This window comes from Aythya ferina, assembly GCF_964211825.1.
Source record: "Aythya ferina genome assembly, chromosome: 9".
NCBI classification, from domain to species: domain Eukaryota; kingdom Metazoa; phylum Chordata; class Aves; order Anseriformes; family Anatidae; genus Aythya; species Aythya ferina.
The window spans coordinates 23,351,449-23,377,494 of NC_140305.1; the positions used below are offsets into that span (position 1 = coordinate 23,351,449).

General features: G+C 49.4%; 1 protein-coding gene across 5 annotated transcripts in view; it reads left to right on the top strand.

Moving 5' to 3' along the window:
• The window catches only part of TNIK (TRAF2 and NCK interacting kinase), a 139,097-nt gene that overhangs the window by 69,192 nt on the left and 43,859 nt on the right, over nucleotides 1-26,046 (top strand). For all 5 annotated transcript variants that reach the window (XM_084530180.1, XM_084530179.1, XM_084530182.1 and 2 more), the window contains 8 exons: nucleotides 6,752-6,862; nucleotides 9,066-9,156; nucleotides 10,527-10,657; nucleotides 16,297-16,351; nucleotides 16,836-16,914; nucleotides 20,406-20,581; nucleotides 22,161-22,227; nucleotides 23,709-23,913. In XM_084530180.1, the coding sequence (XP_084386306.1) occupies nucleotides 6,752-6,862; nucleotides 9,066-9,156; nucleotides 10,527-10,657; nucleotides 16,297-16,351; nucleotides 16,836-16,914; nucleotides 20,406-20,581; nucleotides 22,161-22,227; nucleotides 23,709-23,913 (915 nt within the window). The remainder of the gene's footprint in view (nucleotides 1-6,751; nucleotides 6,863-9,065; nucleotides 9,157-10,526; nucleotides 10,658-16,296; nucleotides 16,352-16,835; nucleotides 16,915-20,405; nucleotides 20,582-22,160; nucleotides 22,228-23,708; nucleotides 23,914-26,046) is intronic.

The window sequence follows — 26,046 nt, forward strand, 5'->3', positions numbered from 1 at the left end:
ATGGATGGAGCAGGGAGGGCAGGAAGGTCTGCGGCTCCTCAGCTGTGTCAGAGCTGATCGCCTTGTATTGCTGAAGGGATGGAAGCTGCTCTGCCTCCCCATAAATCCTTGCTGCCTCATCCTGCTGCTTCCCTTGCCAGTGGCTTCTCAGTTATTAACTCAGCATTGCCAGTCCTTGGAGCTGCAATCTGCCACCTGTGACCAGGGATGAGCGGAGATGATGGGAGCCCACCTCCTCCTCCTGCCCTGGCTGCTTGCTACACAGAGCAGGCGGCACCACAGCCTGTGGCACTGCCTTCCTTCTTACCCCAAGGGCTAGAAACACAAAGCACCATTCCCTGCTCTGCTCTGAGCTCGGCTGGGCTGAGATGGCTCAGAGCCAGCTCCTCTCCAGCCTGGCAGCAGAGCGGGTGGCCTGCCCGGGGCTGGGACACCCAAACCCACATAACTGAGCCCATGCGGCACAGATGACCTCTGTCTCATGTGTGTTGTGCAGGATTTTTGCTGCGCAGAGTACTGCAGGTGGTGGAGCTGGCTGTAGCTGCACGCATTCAGGCCAGAGGAACCGGTGCCAGCCTTTTCTCAGGTTTGCCCAGTGCTGTACGTGTTCTCCCTTCGGTTCTGAGAAGGCAGCAATGTCCTCTTTGGTTGGAAGGAGGAGTCCTAAGGAGAAAGCTTATTTTGGCGTCCAAAGCCTTGCTGTGTCCAAAGCAGACTGCTGGAGCCCAAGCCTGCAGCAGTAACAGATACCCATGGCTCAGCTGGAGGCAGGGGACGTACTGCAGAGATGAAGCCTACGTTGAGGATATTAAAACGTTATGAATTAGTGTCAGCATCCAAAACCTCAGTTTTCATCCTTCTAAGAAACTGCTCCCAACATCTTCCTCTGCGTCTTGATACAGTTCACACAGGTTGTTTTTCTTCAATGTTTCCATATAACCCTGGCTTTGGTATAGGAAAAGGTCTGCAGTGCAGTGGCCACAGCTGATTGCCCCTGAGCCCACATGGCAGGGGGCTTCAGGGAGAGTCACTGAGGACAAAAATGGCACCAGCAGGGCTCGGTGCCACTCAGGTACCCGAGACGTGCTGGTGTACACAGTTAGTGAGGAGACTTGGGGGCTCCAGGGGCTTTTATTGCTTGGGTTTGTTGTGGGTTTTTTGTTTTTTGCTGTTGTTGTTGTGGGAACTCTTGAAAAAAAAACCCTGTTCTTTGCAGTGGGCCTGGAATTCAGCGAAGAGAAAGCTGTCAAGCTGAGAAGTGCCTTTTCAGCCCGTGAAATTCCATTTGGCTTTAGCTGTTTTATAATCGGTGTCAAAAAAAAAAAAAAAAGAAAGAAAAGAAGGGAAAAAAAAAATAAAACCAACCCACAGCATTTCCCCTTGTGCTGCTGGAGTGCCTGGAGGAAAAAAAAAAAGCACCGAGTGTGTGCCAAAACCCGAACAGACAGCCAGGCACTGCCCGGGCTGTGCCCAGCCCCTGTGTGCAGGGGTGCAGCGCCTTCCTGCTGCCTGGGTCTGGGGTTAAAACACAGCCTGAACAGGGAAATGTTTTTTTTTTAATTCAGCCCCAGTTCCGAGAGCTCTTGGTGTATGCAAATGTTAATAAAAGTCATCTTTTTAAACTGATTTGCCCAGATGAGGGAATCGGGACTTCCTCTCCGAGCAGCTACCTGTCAGCTCAAATCCTGCAGCCTTTCTTGGGGGGCGAACAAAGAAACCATTGCAGGAGCTGCTCCCCTTGCTCTGAGGAGTGCTGGCATGCGAGAGCTCAGCCCGTGCCTGCTGCCGGGCTGGCGGAGGCGTTCAGGAGGCAGCTCCCTGGCTGCGGAGCAGAGGAGCGCTGGTGTCGCTGTGTTAAATAGCTGTTGGTTCAGCATCTGATTGAATTAGGACTCGTGCGAACTCTATCAGTCTCGCGGAGCAGATAAAGGCTTGTTTATTTTTCATTGGCCCTTTGTTGAAATAAAGCGGTTTCTGATAATGCCCAAGTAATTCTTTTTATCGACATTCGGGAGGCTGATACGGAAATAAAAAACAGAGCTCTCTTTCAGCGGAGATTAAGATCTCGCCGAAACGCAGCGGGCTCCTGACATGAAGTATTGTCAGCGCTTCTGCCGCGTGCCTTGGTGATGAGCAGGGCTCTTGGTGATGCTGCTCCTGAATGGAGCAGCCACTCGCCCTGAAAGACGAGCTCAGAAACCGAGTGAGTTTTCCTGAAATTAGAGAGCCGCGCGGGGCGTATTGTGCCAGACAACAATAGAGATGTGTATCGCAGACCTGAAAATCTGATACGGTTGTTTAAAAAATAAAAAAAAATAAAAAAAAAAAAAAAAAGAAAAAAAGGAAGTGAAGGTCATAGGGACAGCCTTTATGGAACATTAAAAACAAACCCAGGATCTCGTTCCCATCGTGGATAAGGTGTTGCTTGGCAGTGCAAGGTGAGGGTGGGCTGCAGAAATGGGAGAAATGGCCCAGGGGATGGCGAGGAGCTCGTTACCTTGTCCCTGCTCATCTCAGAGCCGTGTCAGGCTCTGCTGCTGCTGGTGGCAGCCCAGGGCAGAGCCCGGCGGTCCCCAGGGCCAGCGGTGCTGCTGCCGATGGGTCGCTTCCATGGCAACCTCGCTGTCACCGGCAGGTGGATTTGTCATGAAAAGGGAAAAAAAAGCTGCTACCAGGCAGGCTTCGGCGTAGCTGCTGGTGGCACTGGGCGTCCCGGCAGGGGGACGGCCACCCACGGCATCCTCTGCAGTGCTTGATCTGGGGCAGCTCCCTCAGGAAAAGAAACCGGGGTGCTGGGTCCGTGCAGATGTTGCAAACACAAGACCACGAGCCCAGCTCCTTCCCCTGCCATCCTGAAGCTTTCAGCTGACTCAGGACGCGTGGCTGCCCTCCGGCTCCCCGAGGGACAGGATTTGCTTGTCTGGCCTCGAAGCCAGGCACCTTATCAGCGACGGAGATGGGCGAGAGCTGCTGCTGTCACAGGGAGAGCACCGCGGCGTGGCGGGGCCGTGCTGGGCGCGCAGCTCAGCGTGCGTAACGGGGGTGCTTTTTTTCTGAGGAATATTTTAACCTGCGCTTAACACAGATTCAGTCGATGTCTCTGTTTCTGAAGCGGGCATCGGGTTTTGTGCTGAGCTGCGAGGTGAGGGTTTCTGCATCTCAGTGCTCCGGCGTTGGCTCTGTCACTGCCACGAGGTGTGGGGAAGGAGAACCTTTTACAAGGGAGCCTACTGTGGGGTGAGGTGGGAAGCTTTTGTGGCCAGGGCATATGAGGCTGCATCACACCCAGCTTCTGCTTCTGCACCCAGCAGAGGAAGGGTTTCCAGCAGCGTTTAGCCTGGGGGACTTGTGTGATTGTTTTCATTGTATGTACTGGAGAAGCTCGTGTTTGAGCCCTTTGGGGTGACGTGCAGTGGCAACGGGAGCAGAGGTCTTTGTGGACGATCCCAGCAGGGAGCTGGTGGTGGCTGGGTTCAGAGCTGTGCAGGCTCCCTGAGTGATCCAACAGACGCAGAGATTTACAGCTGCTGCTTCTGGTTTTGCCTCGCCTATGAATTTTGCTGTCACTCTGATGCGAAGAGCCAAGCAGACGCTAAATGAACTGTGCTCAAAAATACTTCCTCAATAAGCGGCTTGCAGATTAAATTTCAGCAGATGATATTACCTTTATCCCATCTTGATGATAATTTTTAATTATGGTTAATAAAGATGCAATCTGCGTTTCGAGTTTATTGTCTTACCCCATCATGACTGCATCCTTTAAGGAGATTGCTAACGACGCAAGTGTGTGCTGGGCACAGCTCTCACCTGGAGACATGGGGCTGGTGAGACAGCACCTGTGTAGGAGCAGCATTTGAAGCCTTTCCTACGTGTGTACTATTCAGTCCTAAAATCAGCTGGAACTCCTGTTCCCTTTTCTGTTCTCCTGGAAGGCTGTTTGGTGGTTTCCTACCTCAATATACCCATGAGGGGTTTGTGTAGTGATCCTGTGCCACGATCTGCCTTGTTGCTTAAATAATTCTGAAGTCGTTCTGAGGATGGCCTGATCATCATATTGCTCCTTCCTGTATCTGCTCTAATGTGCAGTTACTGTTCTTGTGGGCAAAGTCTCGCCTTGCCCAGTGGTGTGACTCCTTTCTATCTTCCGAATTTTCTGTCTTTGGAGGCTGTGTGGTATGAACCATAACTGGGTCTTCAGTAGCATCTGTCCTGAGGATTAGCAGAAATTCGAGAATCAGAAGATCACAGGCTGTCCTGAGCTGCCAGGCACCCACAGGGATCCCTGAGCTCGTGGATGCCCAGCAGTGACCCAGCAGTGCCAGGGGATCCCTTGCAGCTTCCCTCTCAATCCTACAAAACTTCTGGACATGGTGATTGTTCAGGCCGGTGCCTGCCAGCTTGCCATTGCGGATGGGGATGCGCTGACAGCCCCATTGTCTTTCTGCAGCAATATCTCCTGGAGCAGAGCTTGCTGAAGTGCCTTGCTGGGAGCAACTCCCTGCCCAGCTGGCCCAGGAGGTGCTGGCGCTGCCCGCTGCTGCTGGGTGCTTTCCTGGGGGCGTTGTGGGAGCGTGCAGCTCTTAACAAGCTGAGCTGGAAACCCTCCCCCTGGGATCCTTTTTCCCTTTGTCTCTTATTTTAATCTCTCCGAGATTTCACAATTGCAGATTTCGGATACATCAGCAGGCAGCCGCATTATTCACCTCCTGGTGCCAAATTCGTCTCACCTCTGTGGAAATGAGGGAGAGGACGGAGGAGCGAGTGAGTTGCCAGCTCCAGAAAGCCAATCTGGCAGATTAATGGATGCAAGGGCTACTTTAATGGTGTTTGTTCCATCTTCCCTTAAGTGTTGTGATTGCAATACACAGCGTGCCGTGCCCTTCCTCGTCCCTAGCTCTGAGGAGTGCAGACAAGCAGGGGCGGTGTGAGTGAGCCCGTCTGGCTGCAGAGGGAGAAGACAGAGGTGCAGTGATTTTTAACAAAATTATTACCCAACCGCCCCCGTCCTTTCCAGCCAGCAAGGCCTCTTGCTGCAAGCCCTCAGTGCTGAGAACCTGTGGCTGAATTCCCGTGGTGAGGGACCATCGAGTGCTGCAGGGAGAGGTCAGCCTGTTGGGTTGGAAGGAGTTTTTGGCTGGGGCAGCCATCCAGGGATTTCCTTTCAGGATTTGCTGCGGCGGTATCCCGAGTGCTCGCGTAATCAGAAACACGTGCAGGTCCTGATATTCCCCGGGTGTCAGTCAGCCAAAAGGAGAAAAGACAGGAAAAGCGACTTTGAAACGAGTTGTTCCATTAATCCCCAATCAGGGAGTAATTAGTAAGCCAGGGTCGGAGCCAAGTCGGGTGATCCAGCCTGACTGCTGCTCTCACGCGGCTGGGTGGGACGGCTGCAGGCGCTGCAGCCTTGCCTGTGCATGGGGCAGAGCCTGGCCAGTCACGCCTCTGCTTCTTGAAGCCAGTTTCCTGACATCACAGGGACATGCAAGGAATCTTCCAGCTCTCGTTTTAGGAAGAGAAGAGAAATTTAATATCGAAACTAAAGATAGGAGCGTGGTCGAAGCGGCCTCTCAGCCAGCGAGGGTATTTTCTGCTCAAGCGTTTTGTTGATTCGGGAGGTTTATAGCAGCGCTGCCTGAGTTTTGTCCTTGTTTATTTATGACAGTTTTTTAATCGCCTTGTTTGAGCAATTTGGTTGGGAGTAAACCTTTTGTTGTGTCTTTCTCTTGGCCCATGCGTTTAATGACGCGATGTCACTTGCTGGGAAATCGCTCACTGCCATGCGGTACGGAGCCTGAAACATGCCCAAGGAGGAACCTGGCGAGGCATGGCTTGTAAGGAGAGCAAACACCTTTTAGCAGACAAGCTGATCTGATTGGAAAGCGTGGTTTCACTTTGGGAGAAGCACATGGTCAGGTCCTGGAGGAGGTTGGCTGTATATCCGGGCTGGGCTCGTGTTCCCAGCACCGTGATGTCTCCTGCACACTCTGTGATGGCCCTGGGAGGCAGACTCGCATCCGGGGCTATTTTTGTGTGTTTATTTCCCAGTTGCTCAATGACAAGATTAGGTTTGGGCCCGGGTTAGATTCTTGTATTCCTGTATTTGATATTAGGAAGCTTTGTCAGTGGTACAGGTGGTGGTGCCCAGCCTGATCTGAAGCAGCCCGCGCAGGAGGACTCCGGCGGTCCCCGGGGAGCCCACACAGCCAGCTTTGCCTGCAGAAAGGTGTCTGCTTGAAAAGGTGGTCAAAGGCAGGGATCTGCTGCTAGAAAAAGTTGAAAAACACATCTGGTTCTTAAGGTTGTGGGAAGCTTTCAAACATGTCACGTTGCTTTCACATTTTCAGGGTTGAAAAGTTTAAATGCAAGAGGCAGAGTCTTGCTCGTCTTGCTGTTTATACGAGAGACTGGTGATAGATCGTAAGCATAAAGTAGGGCGTGCAAGAGCAGGAGCTGAGATTTCAAGGCTTCCGATTGCCTCTGCTGCTTTTCAGCATTGAAGTGACTGCTGCGTCTTGTTCCCATCCTCGTGGAGAGCACCGTGCCTTTCCAGCCTTCCAGCCTTTTGTTGTTCCCTCTCTTAACTGAAGCCACGTGGAATAAAGGTTGATAGGGTCGGGGTTACGTGGTGGTGGCTCTGCGTAGCACTGCCACAGCCCCACAGCTGCGATGGCAGGGTTTTACCCTCGGGTCAGGAGCCCAGAGGATGCTCTCAGGCTAATTGTGCTAATTGCCCTTCTGCTTCTTTTGGCAGCTGGTGATGGAGTTCTGCGGTGCGGGCTCCGTCACCGACCTCATCAAGAACACGAAGGGGAACACTTTGAAGGAGGAGTGGATTGCCTACATCTGCAGAGAGATTTTACGGGTACGTGTCCGCAGGGAGCTAAATGCCATGCTGGTGGAGTGTTGCACTTGGTTCTCAGGGGACACGTGAAGCCCTTGGCTCCTGAGGCTCCGTGGCTGCCGCGCTGCCATGGACTGGAGCTGCTTCGGTGCCGGTAGGCATGAATGATTCATGTGCTTGTATGATGCATAATGAATAAGCGCTAGTTAATGCCCTTTAGCTCTCTTAGCTCCCTGACTTTTAACCCTCTTTTCTCCTTCAACAAAAATATAATTTCCTTTAATATTAATAGGGCAAAGATTTATTTACAATAGAATTATATTTTCAATTAACGGAAAGGTGAGGACTAATAAAATCTGTGGAAAGAGTCTGCATGATTAAAAAGCACCGCGTGCTTTATTAAATCCACGTGTCTCCGGCTTTAATGAGGATGCTGCAGCTTTTATACCTGCAAGATCAATGTTTGATTGGAATGTCTTAAAATGGGCCACGCTGGAGTTTCATATACTGGGAGGTGGCACCTCCAGCAAAGGCTTGCTTTCATTTTCTGCAAATGAGGTCAGATTATGTGATTGTAGTGGCTGCCCTGACATTAAAATCTAGAGCTCCACAAAGTGAGATTTTGTTCAGGAGAAGACAGAAATAACAGACACGTGAAGAAAACGGTGGAAGAGCCATTCAAGGAAAATGAGACGAAATGACTGCTCTGACAGCTCGTCAGGCTGTCTCTGACACGGTTTCCGAGGCTCCTGCTGCTGCCCAGGGCTGACACAGCGTTTCTCTTGACCCTGGATGCCACCATCAGCGCCGACACCACCAGTCTGATGCGCAGAAGGAGCTGGCGCTGTAGCTGATCAGTTGCTGCACGGACATTTCTGCCAGTGTCAGGAAACCACAGTTGCACGGGCTTATTTTAAATGTATGAGCTCTGTGGGCCTACTTCTTAAAATAGCCGCTGGTAGTGAGTCACAACCTAACCACTGAGTCATGTCCCAGGGCCACCATCAAGTGTCACCGCTCACTTTTAGACCCTGCAAAGTGCAAGCTCCGCTCCGCTGTGGCCACGCGACGAGTCAGTGGTTGGTGGCCTGCAGGCTGGGAGGTCTGCAGAGGCTTTCAGGTCATAAAAATAGTGTTGCAGGGCGTAAAAGATTCCCACCTTTGCTGCAATTCGCGTGGCTCGTTCTTGTTTCAGAAGTTGGGGGCTTGTCGTGAGACTTGGCCCTGCCCCGGGGAAGGATTTGTGGAAATCCAGTGAAATTTTTGCTTTGCCTCCAGTGCACAAAGGAGCCTCTAACTGGGCATAATGTGGCTAAAAATTGAGTGCAGCAGGGCTCCTCTACAGATCTAATCTGTTCCACAGTGTTGTCCCAAGGTAACGAGCAAAAAATGACTAATAACTACCAGCAGTAATAGCAGAAATTATTTTCTTCCTCAAATATGAATGTTTAATGTGAAATGTAAACCTGATGCAAAATTAGTTTTTAAAGAAATCCATATTTTATTTAGCTGGCAATATAGGTGGATGTTACTTTGGAACTGAAATAATAAATGAATGAAATAAAAAAGAAGGTTGCAAAAAGAAATTAATGAGCTAATAAAAAAGCACAACAGAAAAGCTCGTTTACCTTTAGCCTTTGAGACGGGCTTTTAATTTGAGCTATATCTCTGTTAGGGATATGTGCAAGTTATAATATTGGTATTTGCATGGTAGCTTTTTTGATGCAGGCTTTCCTCTATATTGGAGCCCCATTTATTGGACCGATATAACAGAGAGAATTGGTTTTTGGGTTTCTGGATGATGGAAATACAGAAAGGAGGCAAAAACATTATGTGATTTCTGCTACACAAATGGCTCCCTAAGGCAAGAAAGCACATGGGGAAAGTTACGTCTAGAAATATGGAGGAATTTGGGTTAATATGGGTTCCTGCAGAAACTGAAAGGTTGGTTTTAATCCCTGTAGAGCTGACAGTCCCTGTCCCCTGCAACACAGAGCACCCACTGCAGCACACAGAGGCAGCCGGTGGGCACTGCACTTGCTGGGGATGTCCTCCCAGCGTGTAACACAGGGCAGGATTTTCAGCACATGCTAAACAAGTGTTCTCAGGTGCTTAACTCCAGCTGGGAATCTTTCATTTCTGGGCCATAATTGGTTGAGGAGGAACGTCAGAAAATGACATGCTTTGAACTTGGATTCCTCTAACCTTTTTCTGAATTCTCTAGGGCTTGAGTCATCTACACCAGCACAAAGTAATTCATCGAGACATTAAGGGACAGAATGTATTGCTGACAGAAAATGCAGAAGTTAAACTAGGTAAGAGTGGGTTAGAGCTCTTGGAAATTGCAAGTAGGCTTGCTGGAGAGAAGAAAAAATTGGTAAAGCCAGTAAATGACTTGGAGAAATGGGATAGATCCTAAGAGCTACTGTGTGTTTTTTCTTGTGCCAGCCTCAATAACATGACCTTGGGCGTTGATCAAGTGCCATGCAATAAACTGACAGTGATTGATGACCAAGTTCTGCATGCAAAGATCTTTTTTCAGTGGCGTTTCTGTTACAGAGGTGGCTTGAGCAACTCTGCCATCAGATAGGGGTTGAGCAATCGTGACCATTTTGTCATGCCCCAGGTTGAAAATTTGCCTGTGTGCATCCCTGGATGTTCTCAAAGCCCGTTTCCCCACTGCTTTGTGGAAGTGTCCTCCAGGACCATAATCAAATCAATTTAGTGTGACATAATCCAGATTTGTTTTCCAAGGCAACCTGTGGGAGAGAGCTTCATTTGCAAGAACTACTCTCAATTTGGTATGCAGTGTTAGTCACCCTTGAGACGACCCGTCATCCGCATGGAGCTCGTACAGATGACAGCAGATCAGCACAGATGATGTGCTGATACCCTCAGTTGTCCAGCACCCATGTTATTAAAGCTGTCTTTGTGCGCTTTAATTTATGCTAGTGATGAAAGATCCCTTACACTGGGAAAGTGAGGTGGAAACCTTGTTTTACCATGTCTCTCCTCCCTCTTCACAGCAGAATAAAAACCCAGCTTAACAGATGGCACCACCAGCTCGTTTGGCTTTATGCTGGTGAAGATTCCCCTCCAAGGGGAAATTCTCCAGGGCAAATCTCCAACCATTATGTTGTGCAAAGTGAACTTAGTGGACCATAGAGCATTCTCTCATTGATTTGATTTCATCAGTTTTTGCTTCATTTTGAAGCTCTATGCTTGACATTTCCCTATGGGCCTTTGTCCTTAGCCCTCAGTTCCTTAAGCCTTTTGCATTTCTGCCGTTTGCAGCAAGAATTTAGGTAGAAAAATGAGGCTTCTACAAACATTTGGCAGGCTTTAATTCAAATGAAAAAGCATAGAACAAAGGCTCCTGCTTATTCATGTTTCTAACCCTGTTCCTCATTAGTATGAGGAGCTGTGATTTCTTTTCATTGCCTCCTGGCAAGGAGGAAAAGACATCGGGTTTCTTACGAAACCTGGAAATCAGATGATCAGATTCATCCTTGGATGACCTCTGTTGATCTGTTGACCTCAGCAGAGATGAAGCAGGAATGTCTCCAGCCATATTTTTCTCTCCTGACTATGCGCTAACGTACTTTAATGTTTTACATTCACCAGAAGAACGTTGCTCGGGTTTGTCTCTGACCTCATGGTGCCCCGTTGTCTTTCTGATCCACAGTGGATTTTGGTGTCAGCGCCCAGCTGGACAGAACGGTGGGCAGGAGGAACACCTTCATCGGAACGCCTTACTGGATGGCCCCGGAGGTCATTGCTTGTGATGAAAACCCTGATGCCACTTACGACTTCAAGGTACTGAAACAAGCATCTTTGTACTCCTTTGTACATCACTACAGATGTAGTCTGTGCAAAGTCCAGCACGTTCACTAATAAGGTACTCAAGGGATTAAAGCAGCTGAGAGACTCAGAGTTTTCTCTGTGTGCTGGCTGATTTAGCAGTGCCTGAGATTAGAGTCTGTGATCATAAACACCTTGGTATGATCTCAGATTTTATGCCCTAGTACCATAAACTCGAGCAGTCAGGAATTCGGTATATTCTCGCAGCTTTGCAAAGTACATTGACGGGCAGTACAGTCTCCTCCTGCTTTCTGGCTGTTAGATTTTGAGAAGTGACTTCAGGTCCAACGCGAATCTTTGTTGTGCTGCTCACGTCTCAAAATTTTCTGCGAGGAAGTAGTTCCCCATGCTGAGAAAGGTGTCAGACTGAGGCTTCCTACCTGCTCTTCTGCTTTTCAGTGCTGAGTGTTTAAATACTACCATCAAACATGCTGTATTTGCTCAATTTATTCTGCAGAGAAGTCAGGTCAGGTTTAGAAAGGGCAAAATCACATCTTTTGGCCTGCAGGCAGGTATTCACGGGGAGATCTGAAGGATGCCACACAATCAGACACTCGGGGGTCTGACCTTCTTTTCACATGTCTCTGTTGCCTGTTTAAAGTTTATTTTTGGATCGGTGGCAGCACAACATTGCTGCTGAACTCTAACATGGCAGAGAGCGATGTGCCACATAGCAGGTCAGCGGGAGGGAGATGATTCCCACCTGCCCATTCAAACCCCAGTGAAGGGTGGCGTTTAAAGCAAGAAAATCTTACTCTGTTTTATCCCAGTTCTGCCTTAGTGCAGGTTTCTGGACACGCATCTATAGGCACGTCCCTTAATTTTTGTCCTGCTTTTTTTGAAGTGTCCAGAACTCGGTTTTCTAACTGCAAACACCCTAAGGTTCACTGAGCAGGCCCAGAGAGTAGAGAAAAACACTAAAACCTGGGCTTTTGGAGGAGAAGCTGAAAGATACATGCAGCTGGCTGTACCACTGTTTGTGCACATGCTGAGAGGTCGCTTTACAAAGTAATGTTTAAAAAGGTCTTTGTGACCTTTTGTTATGGGGCTAGGTAGCTGCTTTTTAACAGCAGGGCGTTGCAGTGTAATAGCACAACAGCCCCCCATGGCCGTACAATTTGGAGGGCAATTACTGGCCTCCCAGAGAATTTTAAAGTAACCAAAAGATGCTTTGGTATTTCATAGAATCAGAGTGGTTTGGGTCAGAAAGGGACCTCAAAGCTCCTCCAGTCCCAGCCTCCTGCCATGCAGGGCCCCCTCCCAGCAGCCCAGGCTGCCCAAACCCCATCCAGCCTGGCCTCGGGCACTGCCAGGGATGGGGCAGCCCCAGCTTCTTTGGGAAACCTGTTCCAGGGCCACACCTCCCTCATAACACAGAATTTCTTCCTAATGTCTCATCTAAACCTACCCTAGTTTATTTAAAGCTGTTACCCCCTGTGCTGTCACTTCACTCCCTGACCAAGAGTCCCTCCCCAGCTTCCCTGCAGGCCCCCTTTAGGCTGCTGTAAGGTGTCCCCAGATCCTTTTCTCTTTGGACTGAACAATCCCAGCTCTCTCAGCCTCTTTTCGTAGGAGCATTGCAGCCATTTCAGTGTATCAGTCAACTTTGGAACTGATGATTTTCCTGAGAGCAGCTCTCCAGTGCCAGTTCAGACTCAGGGTTACATAAATTGTTAATGATAAGGACACGTAGAAATAGTTTAATCCGCAATTATTTAATTTTCTTTGATTAACCAATTAAAACAGGCATTTCCTCAGCTCCCCTGATTGCTGTGCTCTGTAGCAGGGCTGAAGCCCATGCTCCAGTCATGGAAAAGAGAGCTGCAAGTCCCGTGTTTGGAGGGATGTGGGTTTGTGATCCTATTTTTTTTTACAAGGAAGGGTGATAACTTCATAGGCAACTTTCTACCCTCACAGATCCCTGAGGTTTCTCCTCTTTCCAGAGCAACGGGGACACTGAATATGCCGATGGCTGATGGCACAAGGTTGGGAGCAGAGTGCCTCTGTTGTCCCTGAGGATCTAACGCTTGTAGTGGGCTGGCATTTACGGTTTTTCCTTGACTGGGGCCATGAAACAGAAGGCTGATTGCTGCCGACACGCTTACTGCGGGGTGTGCTCGGAGCTCGCGGGGATGTGGGAGCTGCTGGACATGAGTCTGTGCCCCAGCTCGTGTCCCTGCACCTGACGCTCTGGCTTTGAAGTGGGGGGAAAAAAATGTAAATGGCAATTTTTTAAAGGCATGCAAATCAGATGCTCAGATTTAGCCAACTGGCTTAAAATAGCGAATACAAAAGATGAGACTTATTGGGTGAAAAAAGGAATCCTCACAGGCTTAATCTGCTGGACAAAAAGCCTCTGATCTCAGTGCTTTCTCCGCCAGAAAGAGATGCCTGTGTAATCTATGGAAGGATGCAGTAAATACCTCCTCACAAAAATAAACCACTTTAAAAAAGAAGATAGCAACCCCACGCTGCTGAAGTTATTTGTTGGCTTTTGCCCCAGACAGTCTTCCTTTTTTCTTTAGAGATAACTTGTCAATAAGCTTAGAATCAAAAGGAAAAAGGGAAAAAAAAAGAGAGCTTGCTTCCCTTCCCAAGTCAAGACAATACAAATATATTAGCGCTGCGGCTTGTTGCTGGGTGGACTGAAAAGCTTCGCAGGCTCAAAAAGAAAAAAAAAAATTGAATTCCAGATCAGCACAAAATGCGTGCTTCCCACTGAGTTTTCTGCTTTCTCTCGGAGACTTAGGGAGGTGATAATCCCTTTCTGCGCTGCTCCAGTTTTAAGATCACTTGGCATCCTGCGTATAATACCGGGCACCTCAATATGGAAAGACACACGAGGAATTTGGAAGGAGTTCAGCGGCAACCAAAAGGAAGGGGTCATGCGTACTGAATCATGTGGAAAGACTGAGATGATTAAGTATGCAGCACAAATCCCAGCTGGGCAGAGACAAAGAATGGATGTGACTGTCCTGTGGAAGTGCTGCAAATGGGATTGGAGAGAGGATTTTTAGGCAGGTAGGAAGATGTGTAGCAAGAACTACTGGGACAGCATTTGTTAAGGGAAGACTTGAGTCAAAAAGGAGGAAAAATGCCTTGAAACTGCAAATCCGGGATGGTTCCCTGGGAGGGGGCATATGGGGAGCTGCTTGTGGTCCCCAGGGGTGCCTGCCCTGGCTCTGGCTGAGCTCTCGGTGCTTTGTGCTGGGAAAAGCAGCCAGTCTTGGGTGAACCAATTTGCAGGATTAGAGGCTTGAGGCCGCCTGGAAAGGCTCTGACACGGAGAGGAGATTGAAGAGCGAGCGGAGGGACATGGCAGAAAGCAGGGCGAAGGCAGAACGGGGTGTGAGGACTGGAGACAGAGGGAGAGGGGAGGGCAGGGTCTGTCCTGCCCCCTGACACGGACCTGCTCAGGGGGTGCTCGTTTTTCTGCGTGGTTTGGCCACTCTGCCAGAGACCTCTTTAAGCTTAGCCACATCAGCTGCGTGCATGGGGCTTCCCCGTGGCACCACAGCTTCTGCCCTGGCCATCGCCCCTGGCCCTTCTTGTCTCGTTCTGCTGTGGCAAAGCCCCCTCCCTCAGCACGGCACTGCCCGTGGCTCCAGCCTTACGGCTTTCACTCTGGGCTCCCGGAGAAGCCTGAAGTCGTGGCTCATTTTGGGGAGAAGACCTGCTCGGTGAGACCTGTGGCCGGAGGAGGAGCGGGGACAAAGCCGTCGTTAGCAGACCTGCTGGGAGAGCAGCCCCGTGCTCGTGGTCCGTGGCAGAGAGGGGAGAGAGGAAGGAGAAAGCTCCTTGGCTTTGCGTTAGCCGAGTGTGCGGTGCCAGCTGGCACCTCCGCCACCCCCAGGCCTGGAGATGTGTCAGGGACTGTGCTTCAGATGAAGGCACCAAAATTAGTCTGGGTTCTGTTCCCGACGCATCGGGTGCTGAGTTATGAATCATTAGGCAGCCCTATACATGGTGTCCAAAATAATGAATTAGCCACCTTCTGCCAAAAAAAAAACAAGTTGCAGCAGTGCCGTGAAGGAAAGTTCTCGTTTCCCCTTGCCCGAGCACACGCTGCCTCTCCCTCCTCTCCTGCCACCCTTCGGGGCTCCTTACCGGCCCGAGAGGTGTAGCTGTGGGGTTTCTTTTTCTCACCTGGAGTTTCCTCCAGCGTGGCCCGGTGAGGAGTGGAGCCCACCAGGGCTTTCTGGCAGGGAGCTGGGGCTATAAATATTCCTGTTTGCAAGTGAGAAAACCGAAGGAAAAGGGATGCAAGCGGGCAATCAAAGGAGTTTTGCAAATAGCTGCGCTCTGGGCACTGATCATTCAGGAGACTCACCCAGCCATGTGGGCTGAGGGAGGTTGGGAGCCGAGTAAATGAAAGTGCCCGCTTCTCCTCCCACTGGCGAAACGCTGCTTCCAAGCTTGTGTTTAACGAGCAGTGCATGATTCGAGAGAGTGTCCCGAGGTATCTCAAGGCACTTCATGTTTCTAATCTATCCCCGACAGCCTGCTTGCAGCGGCGCTGTAACAAATCCAGTTCTGTAGCATCCAGCTTTGAGCAGGGAGCCTACAGCCCTGCTTGTCCAGGACCCAGATTGCTGCCGTGGGCTAAAAACACCCCCGGGATCAGGACGTGGCTGTGAGGGGGATTAAAGCCTGGCTGCTGCACTGGATGGTCGGGTCACAGGGCATGAAACTGCCAGCTTCAGCCTTGGCTCTGCCAAAGGCTTGGAAAGGCAGCGGGGATTTGTGCACGGGATGCTGTGGGGCAGCTCAGCCTGTTGGGAAGGGGGAGATGGTCCCGGTCAGTGCAGGCCAAGTGTCCCCATCCCTGTCTGCATCCAAGCAGTAGGAGGGCACCTCTCTAGCACCCAGAAGCACCTCCAGATGAGGGCAAGGTGCTGAGAGCGAGCTGTACATGAAACTGTCACCAAAATACTCGCTGAAGGTTGCAGTTTTGACCTGTTACACAACAAAGACCTCACACAGGAAACCAGCATTAGGATTTCATGCCAAACCATGCAGGTGACGCTGAGCCAAGTGCTCCGGTGCTGCTTCGGGGAGATTTCACCACCTACACCCCATGGCCATCAGTAGAAGCAGCCGTGGTGCCCAGTGCCCGCTGCCCAGAAGTGGGGTCACTTGGAGCTGCTCTCCCCTCTTGCCCCTTGCCACTTTCTCCATCCATGAAGCAGGAAGGTGGTTTGTTGCTGGTTCACTGGGGATTTGGGGTTTCATTCTTTGGGGTGCCACAGCTACAAGGGACATTTGGGATGCTGGTGTCTCCCCAGGCAGCGTCCCCGCCGTGGCCACTGGGAGCAGTGCCCAACAAAGTGGCTGCAGGGGTTGGCCTTGTCATCCACCAAAAACTCTCTGAAGGCATTGAAATAAACTTGGAATAATCAGCAGGGATGGGAGTCTCCTCTAAAGCCCTAACAAACGGGCAGAGCGTAAAAGATGAGCTCCTGTGCTGCGGGTCTGGGGGCTGGCAGAGAAAACAGAGACCCAGCGCATGGGGCTGAGCTCTGGGGCTCGCTTGGTGCTCTCTGTCGTGACAGTGCTCCACAGCATGACGTGTTTCCCTTTGCTTTGTTTTACAGAGTGACTTGTGGTCTTTGGGGATAACGGCCATCGAGATGGCGGAAGGCGCTCCCCGTAAGTAGAAGCCTGGCTCTGCTTTAATTAACGCCGCCCCAAACTCGCTGGGATTTGCTGAGTGGCAGCCGGCGCAGGGATCTGTGCGAGAAACGCCGTGCAGGGGGTTTGCTGAGCAGCCTGCGCTGGGTGAAATGGAGTTTGCAGGGTCCAAGATGTGGTAGGAGAAAGCTGCCAGATCAGCATGGGAATTGTGGTGGGCAGTGAGCAAAGTGTGGCTCCTGCAACGTCACCTGAGCTGTATGTGACTCAATTTCCTCCCAAAAAAATGCAGATAATGGAGGGAGTAAAGGATGAAAGCAGTTAAAAGGCTGCTCCTCATCACTGGTATGCTACTGGCCACCAGTGTGGCACACAGGGTTTAGCTGGCACATCCACACCGTTCATACTGCCCTAATTTTGGAGTGCCAGCTCTCCCTCTGGGAAGCACACAGGGTCTGGGGGATGCCAGGCCCCGTTTAATGCCTCTTCTTGCTCTTTGCAGCTCTCTGTGACATGCACCCCATGCGAGCCCTCTTCCTCATCCCCCGCAACCCAGCCCCGAGGTTGAAATCAAAGAAGTGGTGAGTCTCTTTCTCGGTCTTCAGTGGTGGTAAAACGGGGGCAGGTTTGGGCCTGGGGTGAGGAGATAGCTGGGGAGGTAGTGAGGGAAATGCCTCTCACACTGCCCTTCCCAGCACCGAGACAGCTTTTCCAAGGCGCTTTGTACAGCTGAAAGCAGATGACACCTTGCTTGGCTCCCCCTTCTTTCCAGTAAGGTTCCGTTTGCAAGTGGAAACATGTACCCGTGCCAGAAAAACGATAGTTTATCTTGAAGGCCCAGGAATGCGGAGATCTGTACTTAGTTTGGGCTTTATTTTAAAAATTTGGAGGAAAAAGTACATCACAGTTTTGTAAAAAAGCAGGGTATGCCAATAAAAACCCTTAGGAAAAATATTCCTGAAGCCCAGCAGATGTTGTTTTGTTACTGTATGTTCTGTACCGATGGAGCTGGAGTCCTTAAAAACACTCAGCCTTGGTTTGCACTCTTTGCCTGCCTCAGGTTCAGCAGCAGTTTTGTCAGGAGGGATCTGCCAGGCGCTAGAGAAGCAGCGCTGCCCCTTCCTCCCAGACAGGCTGCCATCAGTGAGGAGAGTTTTGCTTTATTCCCTGAAATGATGCACGTTATCTTTTTGAAAACACGAAGGAAAAGGGAGCAGAGTAGTTGGCAGGGACTGAAAAGATGGTGCCAAAGCAGTAGGTGTGCTGTTGCTGGGAGGGGAGAGGAGTCCTCTGCATCTGAGGCATGGTGCTGGAGTTTTGGGGCCAGACCCCTAAAAACTCACCTGGACTTTAGCAAGAGATGACTTCATTTTGTCAGCCCCATCCTCAGATATTCCAGTGCAAAACCAGGACAAGAGGGACCTCACCATGCTACCTCTGCCAGAGGGTATCGAAGGTGCCCTCTCCTTGCAGTGTTCTTAGGATGCCATTAGACAGAGCTGAGAAAACAATTCAGACACTTGTTTTCTGCCAGATCACCAGTCTCCTACTTCATTATGCTACACGGCTACAGCATGAAATGGATTGTAAGACTTCAGTTTACTTTTCATACAAATATGCTGTTTATTCAGCAAAGGCTTTCTCAGCCTGCAGACAGAAGGCAGCTGACAAAAGCAGGCTTTGAGCAGACTATTTTCCCTATCTTCTTAAGGTAAAAACTGAACTGGGGTGGTAGTTATATTTTATTTCCCCCTCAGGTAAGTGTCTGAGATACTTCGATGCATTTTGCAGCAGCCAGGGCATTCCCTGACACCACCTTCCCCTGCTATGCAGGTGGCTCTCTCTCAGATTTCTATGCCCTAAGCTTTGCTCTGCTGCTTGGTTGCACAGCTCGGCCCTGAGCAGTCGGCTGTTTGAGCTCAGGCTTCGCTCATGTCCTGTCCTTGACTCACTTCTCAGCCAGAGGTGTTGGGCCTGGCCAGTCTGGGAGCTCTGCAAGACCCAGGAGGAGTGGAGATGCGTGACCAGGCTCTCACAGTGGCTCTCTAGCTGCCAGGGGGCTGTTTTTCAGAACAACAAATCACAAGAGAAAAGCAAAATGGAGAAAGGCTCAGATCACACAGCCTGCCTGCCAGCTCCTCCTTTCTGCATCCTTCCTTTTTTCTTTGGGTCTGGGTTTGTTCTTGCTTCTGTGTGCAGAGACACACGAGAGTACCCAAGGTAGGAAGCTCATCTCTTTCCTTACCTAAAAGAGGCAGTTAACAGACTGCAGCACCTCTGAGGATAAGCCAGTGAAAGCAGCTGACAGGTAGCAGCAGCACAGGAGCTGCTCAATTGAAAATCCTAGAGAGGAAACATTTTTGTTGCTTGCTAGATGCTTGAACTTGCTTTTAAAGCACCGCTGTGCTCCTGTGATTTTAAAGACTCTTTGGTATCCTTTTCTCTTCCAATTAAAACCAGCCAGCAATGAAGCTTTATTTCCTTTTTCCTGCATTTCACAGGTAAAATCTACTTGAACTTTAGTGATGCCATTACCATAAACACTTCCTAACCCCTGCTTTATAAGAAATGACAAAACCTCTTTGTTAATGAAGTGATATTTGCACTGCAATAGCACTTTTCATCCAAGAAGCTGGAAAGCCTTTGCAAACATTGATTTAAGCTTTGCAAACCCCAGGAGCTGGAGGAGCAGCAGTGCGTGTGGCTGTGCAGATAGGCTGGCCCGCGCCGGGGGAAGCGATGAGCCGTGTGAAGGTGCCACCCTGAATCGGAGCCAGGGAGAAAGAAACCTGTTGTCTGCTGCCTTTTTGGGAAAGAATGCCAAGCACCTGCAGGCTCCCGGGGCATTTTGTGCAATGCTGAGTTGGGTTTGATTCTTGCTGCTGCAGATGGAAGCTTGTCACAGCAGCTTGGCGAGGCACAAGGTTGGTGCTTGGCTCAGCCAGCTGCTGACAGAGCCGGGCTGGGCACAGAGCTGTGTCCTGCATCCCTCTGCAAATACTGCCTCGGAGCCCTAGGAGATGGACAAACCCATCGTTTGCTGGAGGATATTTTTTAAACTACTTCATCTCGACCATATCTGAGGGCACACTGGGCTGTGCGCCCATAACTGGAGGCTCTCTAGGTTCAGACTGAGAGGAGAATCATTTTTAGAGGTGTGTTTTTAGAGCATCACATGGACATGCCCTTGTGGGATACACAGAGACGCTGGGTTTCTTGAGGCAAGGTGCAGAAGGAAGATTGGCTCATTAATAAAGCTGGAGGGAGGATTTAATTGGATCCAGTAGTGTATTTTATTTTTGCATCTCAATTTGTATGGATTAGCACTTAAAAGATAAATCACTTTTAGTCTGACAGCTTAAAAGTAAAATCCCTGAAAGCTTATTGTTTTATTTCTCAATGCAATTCTGTAGTATCTGTTGGCTTCTGACATTAATTTGCACTCATTTTCCCATTTGCTAAAGCAACATGCAGCGTGGCGGCCTGTCAACATCCCTCTTGTAAATCCCTGTTCTCTTGGGCTTATGATGTGGTGAAATTAGTGGCAGCAAAACTTTCGATATGTAAAAACTTGAGACTAAGAGAAATTTGTTTATTAGAGATTTGGCTGGATTTGTTTTGGCTGAGATCGAATCTCACTGTTTGCTGGTGAGGAGGGGTCTCACCAAAGGGTCTCACATTTCCATGCATTTTGTTGGTCACCAATGATGCCATTTGATTTTGGTCACTCCCCGGTTATGCTGATGGTTCCCAGGATCAGCAGAATGGTGTTTTCCCCTAATCACACGTGCAAAAAATGTAGATAATGACATGCATGGGAAGAGTAGGAGAAGACAGAGTGATAAACGTCACTTGTGATGGTGCAGCTTTGAGACCATGCTGAGTGTCAACAGGGAAGTTGCCTGAATCCTCTCAGAAGGCTGCATCTGAGCAAGAGTAACGCAGCATCTGAACAGTGTTCTCAAATACCCACAGGTCTCTCACTTTCTAATACAAAAATCAATGCTGTTAACTGTTTTCTTCCTTTTTTTTTTTTTTTTTCCCTGTATCTTCCTTTTCTGTCCTGGGCCAGGTCTAAAAAGTTTCAGTCCTTCATTGAGAGCTGCCTGGTGAAGAACCACAGCCAGAGACCAACCACGGAGCAGCTGATGAAGCACCCCTTCATCAGAGACCAGCCCAACGAGAGGCAGGTCCGCATCCAGCTCAAGGACCACATCGACAGGACTAAAAAGAAGCGAGGCGAGAAAGGTCAGTGGAGGAGCTGCTCTCTGGGCAGTCACTGATTTTTGCGTGTCCTTGGAGATCCCTCATGTAGACCAAGGTCTGCCAGTGCAGGAGAAGGATGTGGATAGAAGGAGAAAGGTGAAAAGGCCCAGGCTGCTTGCAGTCTCAGTCTCAGTTTCCCTTACTCAGGTGGCTAAATTTCTTCCCAGAAAGGTTGAGTATGCATTGTCCTTTTGTGTGAACCCTCTTGTTACGGTTTTAAGGTCCAATTATTCTGTTTGGTTTGACTCCTCTCAGTCATAACCAGAGTTGCAATGAAAATAACTACCTGTAACAAAACAGGTGATGTTCATACAAAGGCTACAGGTGATTGTCATTACAGCTAATTGCTGTTTTTAAATCTTTTTTTTTTTTCTGATGAAAAATGATGTCTTTTTTGTCCAAGTGGTAATTTCCACGTGGCACATTTAAGCTTTGATTCATTCAGATGTGTGTATAAAATGTACGTGTGCATATGTACATACAAACGTGTGGGAGGGAGAAACTGCTAAGCTGAATTGTCCCAGGTCCCTCGTTTACAGTCTGCTGATCTACGTGACATTTTTGCTGCAGCAGCGACGAGCAGAGTTGTGCAAATGAACATCCAGATAAGACCCTTGCCCCAGAGCAATCCCATTGACTAGCAGTAACCTATTAAACTGAATGTTTTCAGTGAACTCTCCAGGCCCTATCAAAGCCCTCTGAAGGGAAGATCAGATAGCTGAAGAAACTTGTTAAAGTACTCTGTTGCTTGTGAGCTGAATTTTAATTTGAGAGCTCATTTGTAGAATTCAACAAATTAATATATATTGCTATTTCTCTTCTTATTGGTAGCAATATTAATTTTTCATGTGTACCTTCCAGCCCCTTGTAATAGATTTCGCTATAATCAAAACAATAAAGCTGGATCTTAGTGAAGTATTAAATGTGTTTAGTCTGGCAAATGAAGGTTGTACCCTAGAGATGGAGAGTAATTGGATAAACGCAAGCCTTTCTTTTACTATCATTCCCTTCATCTGATAAAGATGATATCCCAGTAGAAATCACAGTGTGCAGCACAACATTGCAGTTGGGCTTTTAATGTCGATGTCTTCATTGCCCGAAAAATAAACGTGTTTGCATAGGAAGAGCGTGTATTTAGGGAGAGAGAAGTTCTCACCTTCGGAGCAATAGCTGATCCCCACCTTCCATTGCCTGTGGTGCACCTCACTTGCAAGAACTCTCCTGAAGAGGGTTTTTGCCGTATTGGGGTAAATCTCTATTTTATGTTTATTTTTCATCTTTGCTTTTGAGTTCTTGATTGCTGGAGGCTGTTGCCCACTGCAGCCAGGACTGCAGCCCTCTTTCTGGCACGCCGAGCATGAAAGGCGCCAGGGAGACCAATAAAGCTTTCCCGGCCTTGCAGCCCCCCTAACATCAGCAAGCGGACAGAAACAATGCTGGGTATTCTTTTTCATGCCAGAAAAAATGAGTTTTCTGTTCTCCCTCAGAGCTCTGGGGTTTTCAGCCATCAGAAAAACAAATGAGTCCAGTAAAGGGCACTGATAAGCAATTATGTTCCTAGATGAGACAGAGTACGAGTACAGTGGAAGTGAGGAGGAGGAGGAGGAGAATGACTCTGGAGAGCCCAGGTAAAGATCAACATTTTGTTTCTACCCTTGTGTCTCTTTAACTCTGTGTGAAGTTGGCTTGGATTACAGGCTCATACGAACTAGAAATGGAAAAAGGACAGTTTGATCACTGAGTCCCCTTCCCTGGTAGAACAGAGTACATTCCCCCTGTCAGGTGGTGGGTGGGAATTAAGCTGATGCTACAGATCACCTCGGCTGAAAGCTTGGGAAGAAGACCCAGATACCTTGTTTGCTGTGGGATTGCAGTGGGATTGTCACAGGAATGTGGCAGGTCCCCTTGGTACCCTGCTGCCTGCTAGGCAGCCCTGCTCCGTGCCGTTAGAGCTGCTGTGCTCTTAGGGATGACGTGGGAAGGCAGGTGCCCAAGGGATGCAGATCATCCAGGATGCATCAGCATCATCCCTGCTGTGAAACACAGCATGGGCTGCAGGCTCACCCCATTTACACCAGTCCTGTGCCACTCTGGTTTGCCATAGCACTCCTTTCTTTCTCCTATGATGTTTTCCCAATTGCTGCAGAAATTACCTCGTTAAACATATTGGCCATAATTCAGCAGAGCCAGCGTGGTCATATTGATGAGGAATCACACTTTTTCGTACCCTGTGTTTGCTAGTTTGGGTCTAGAAAGGTTCCTGCAGCTTTTTCTTCACGGGCTGCATGTGCAGAAGGCCTTGCTTGCACACATCAGCTTGTGGGATGTAAAACTGGATGTGCACAGCTCACTGCTCAGTTTTCACGTGCAGAATCATTTGTTCACACACAGATGGGTATGTAAAGAACTGCCCCTGGGGGTATTTAGATGTGGAAAAACGTGGGGTGAAACTAAAGAAGCTTCTTGACAATGTGCTTCCTTATATCCAAGTGCATCTGTCTCCCTGTTTCCATGCAACTTCTCACCATGAAACCTTCCCAGTGATGCTGCAAGCACAATAGGTCTGGAACTTTCTTTCTTTTATGACATTTTTCAGTCTCATTGTAATTAGTATCAGATTATTCCATTATTTCCCTGAGATAATGTAGTATTTTAATAGCTGGCAATGATTCATGCTAAATGTGCTTTGTGAACAGCTAAATATAGTGCGTGCCACTGCAGCACAAGGGACTTTGGTGAGAAACTTACTTTAAAAGAAATCTTCAGCAAATAAATTGTCGGTGAGCTCTAAGTAGATCAAGCGTGCCCTGTGGTCTGGGCTGAGCTGCCAGGACATACGTCCACGCAACGCCTTGTCTTCTTCAGGGCTTCTATTTAAGAAGAAAATTCAAAAAAAAGAAGGGGAGATGATGTGAAGCTTATGTTCTACCTGGCACTGTGCCTCCTGCCCTGCCCTGATGCTTGTGGCACCCCCTTCCCTCCATCCCTGCTGTCCAGGCGTGCCCGGGTGCTTTGGGGGCGCACAGCCCTGGGAGTTGGGGTCACGACAGACGTGAAAAAGTCTTAAGGATGCGCGTGGGACCTTCTGTGGTGCTTTTCTCCCGTGCAGCTCCATCCTGAACCTGCCCGGAGAGTCAACGCTGAGACGGGACTTCCTGCGGCTGCAGCTGGCCAACAAGGAGCGCTCGGAGGCGCTGCGGCGGCAGCAGCTGGAGCAGCAGCAGCGGGAGAACGAGGAGCACAAGCGGCAGCTGCTGGCCGAGCGGCAGAAGCGGATCGAGGAGCAGAAGGAGCAGAGGAGGAGGCTAGAGGAGGTAACTGGCCAGCCTGGACCTGCTACAGGTGGCTGGGGGAGCTGAGCAGCAGGTCCCAGTGGGTGCTTTCAGCATTGGTTCCTGACCTTCGTGGTTGGTGAACTCGGATGTTTTGTTACACTGAACAAAACCCCCTGCTCGTGCTTTTTGTGTACCTACCTCCAGCTGCTCTCCTCAGCACATGCAAGTGTTGCCAGCCCTTGTGGAGGTAACAGAGCTTGTTTGCTGTGAGTAAACCCTTTAAATACCGAACTCAGAAGGGTTCCTGACTGAGCACAGTTAGTCCTGTGTCGGTGTGATAGCTGTACTCAGTCCACATGGGCAGAACTCAGGACATACGTCTGTCACATTCATTGCCTTTATTTTTTGCTGTGATACCTGGGAAGAAGCTGAACAACTCCATTCACCCTTTCCCCACATCCATGCACCGCTTACGTCCCATTTAATCCCTATTTTCAGCCTGGGTCCTTTTAGCCCTGCCAATTACAATTTCTCTTGTGGGGGAGGAGCAGATGCCTGCCTGACTTGAGCAACGATCCCTATGTGCCCCGAAGCATAAGATTTCATTACCCTTGTCTTAACATACCAGCTACAAATACGATTGGTCATAAAATTATCCACCCCATTTAAAATCCAGCTGCAGTATTTCACTGGGTGTCTCTGGGTGTCGGTGAGTGGCACAGCCTGGCTCTGTGAGGAAGTGCTCGCTTTTGGCTTTACTCACAGTTCCTGGGTTGCAAAAGTTCACAAAACAATAAGGGGTTTTCTCTTGTTCTAAGTTTATTGATGTGGTTTTGGTCAAAGAAACCCATTGACTCACAAAAGCTCATCCCAAGCATCTGATTGAAGGAACTATATGTTAAGGGCAATTAAATTAGCTTTCTGAAGAGGTCACCAATATGTCTGAAAGAAGTCTTGCAGTAAATGGGCTATCAGAGCACCCACCCCCTTAGTTTGACTGAGCCACAGCATCTGTTTTGTTTAATCTGGGTTTCCCTAGACTGGGTTTCTGTGGGACGGGTAATGCCCCTGGGCTGGAAGCTCAGATGGGAAGGAATTTCAGGCAGCTGACTGCACGTGATGTATGAGCAATGCATGGCCCTCCGTCAAGGTGGTCCTGCTGTGGCTGTCTTTGGGGCGAAAACCAGCACTGGCTAAGCACAGGCTGAGCGTTTTTCAGGCTGGTAAATATGCAGGTCTGTCATGTTGTCAGTGTGCAGAGCGTTCTGTGTTTGGTACGTTGCAAGTTAGGCTTTTCTTGCCTCCTGCACAGTTCACAAAGCCGGCGAGATGACAAGGTTTGCACATGCACGCACCCCGAAATCCTCTGCACCAATGAATGTTTATCTAAGGACTATCGTAAGGAAGCCTGGATCTGCCATTGTCAGAGCGTGCTGGCTGGAAGCAGTACAGAAGTGGAACAACAGCAGGATAAAAGCAGACACCAGATTAGCTGAAATCCTGTAATGAATACAATACTTGCCACTGTATTAATATGTTCTCTTCACATAGAAGAAAATTGTCCTCTCTCTTTGCCTGCGCTCCTCAGGCAGGTTTTGATGGAGGACTAATCCCCTCGCTAAGCTGGCAGCTCTGCCCCAGGCTGCCGAGGCACAGCCCCAGCCTGCTCTGCCCTTTTCCCCCATGTCATTGCAAGCTGAAGCCACCAAGGCCAGTATTTAAAATCAATGCCTCTGTTTCCAATGACTCTAACAGCCCCCCTGGGCTCTTTGCCCATTACCTTCTTTCCAGCTGCCTTGCAGTGTTCAGATCTAAATTGAAAGGGAGATTTCAGCTGGAGCAAAGCAGGCCACGAGAGAAAAGGTATTTCTGCTTTCCTGCTGTGTTGGACAACTGGGAAGGACAGTGGGATGGTAACTGAAAGGCGTCCTCTGTCCGGCCCAGCACAGAGCCACCCGCACGATCAGGTAGGATTAGGACAGAGCAGGGAGCTGCGTGCTGGCAGTGTGGGCATCCCTTCCACCCCGTGGCACTCCTGTCCCAGGGCAGCCTGTCCTTGCTCAGACTGCTCCTGCCGCTAATCCTGGCACAGACCCCCAGTGATGGATGTAGTTTGGTTTTTACGTGCTCCCCAGACATTTTGGGGCAGTGTGCGCCTGGTGGCCAGGCAGA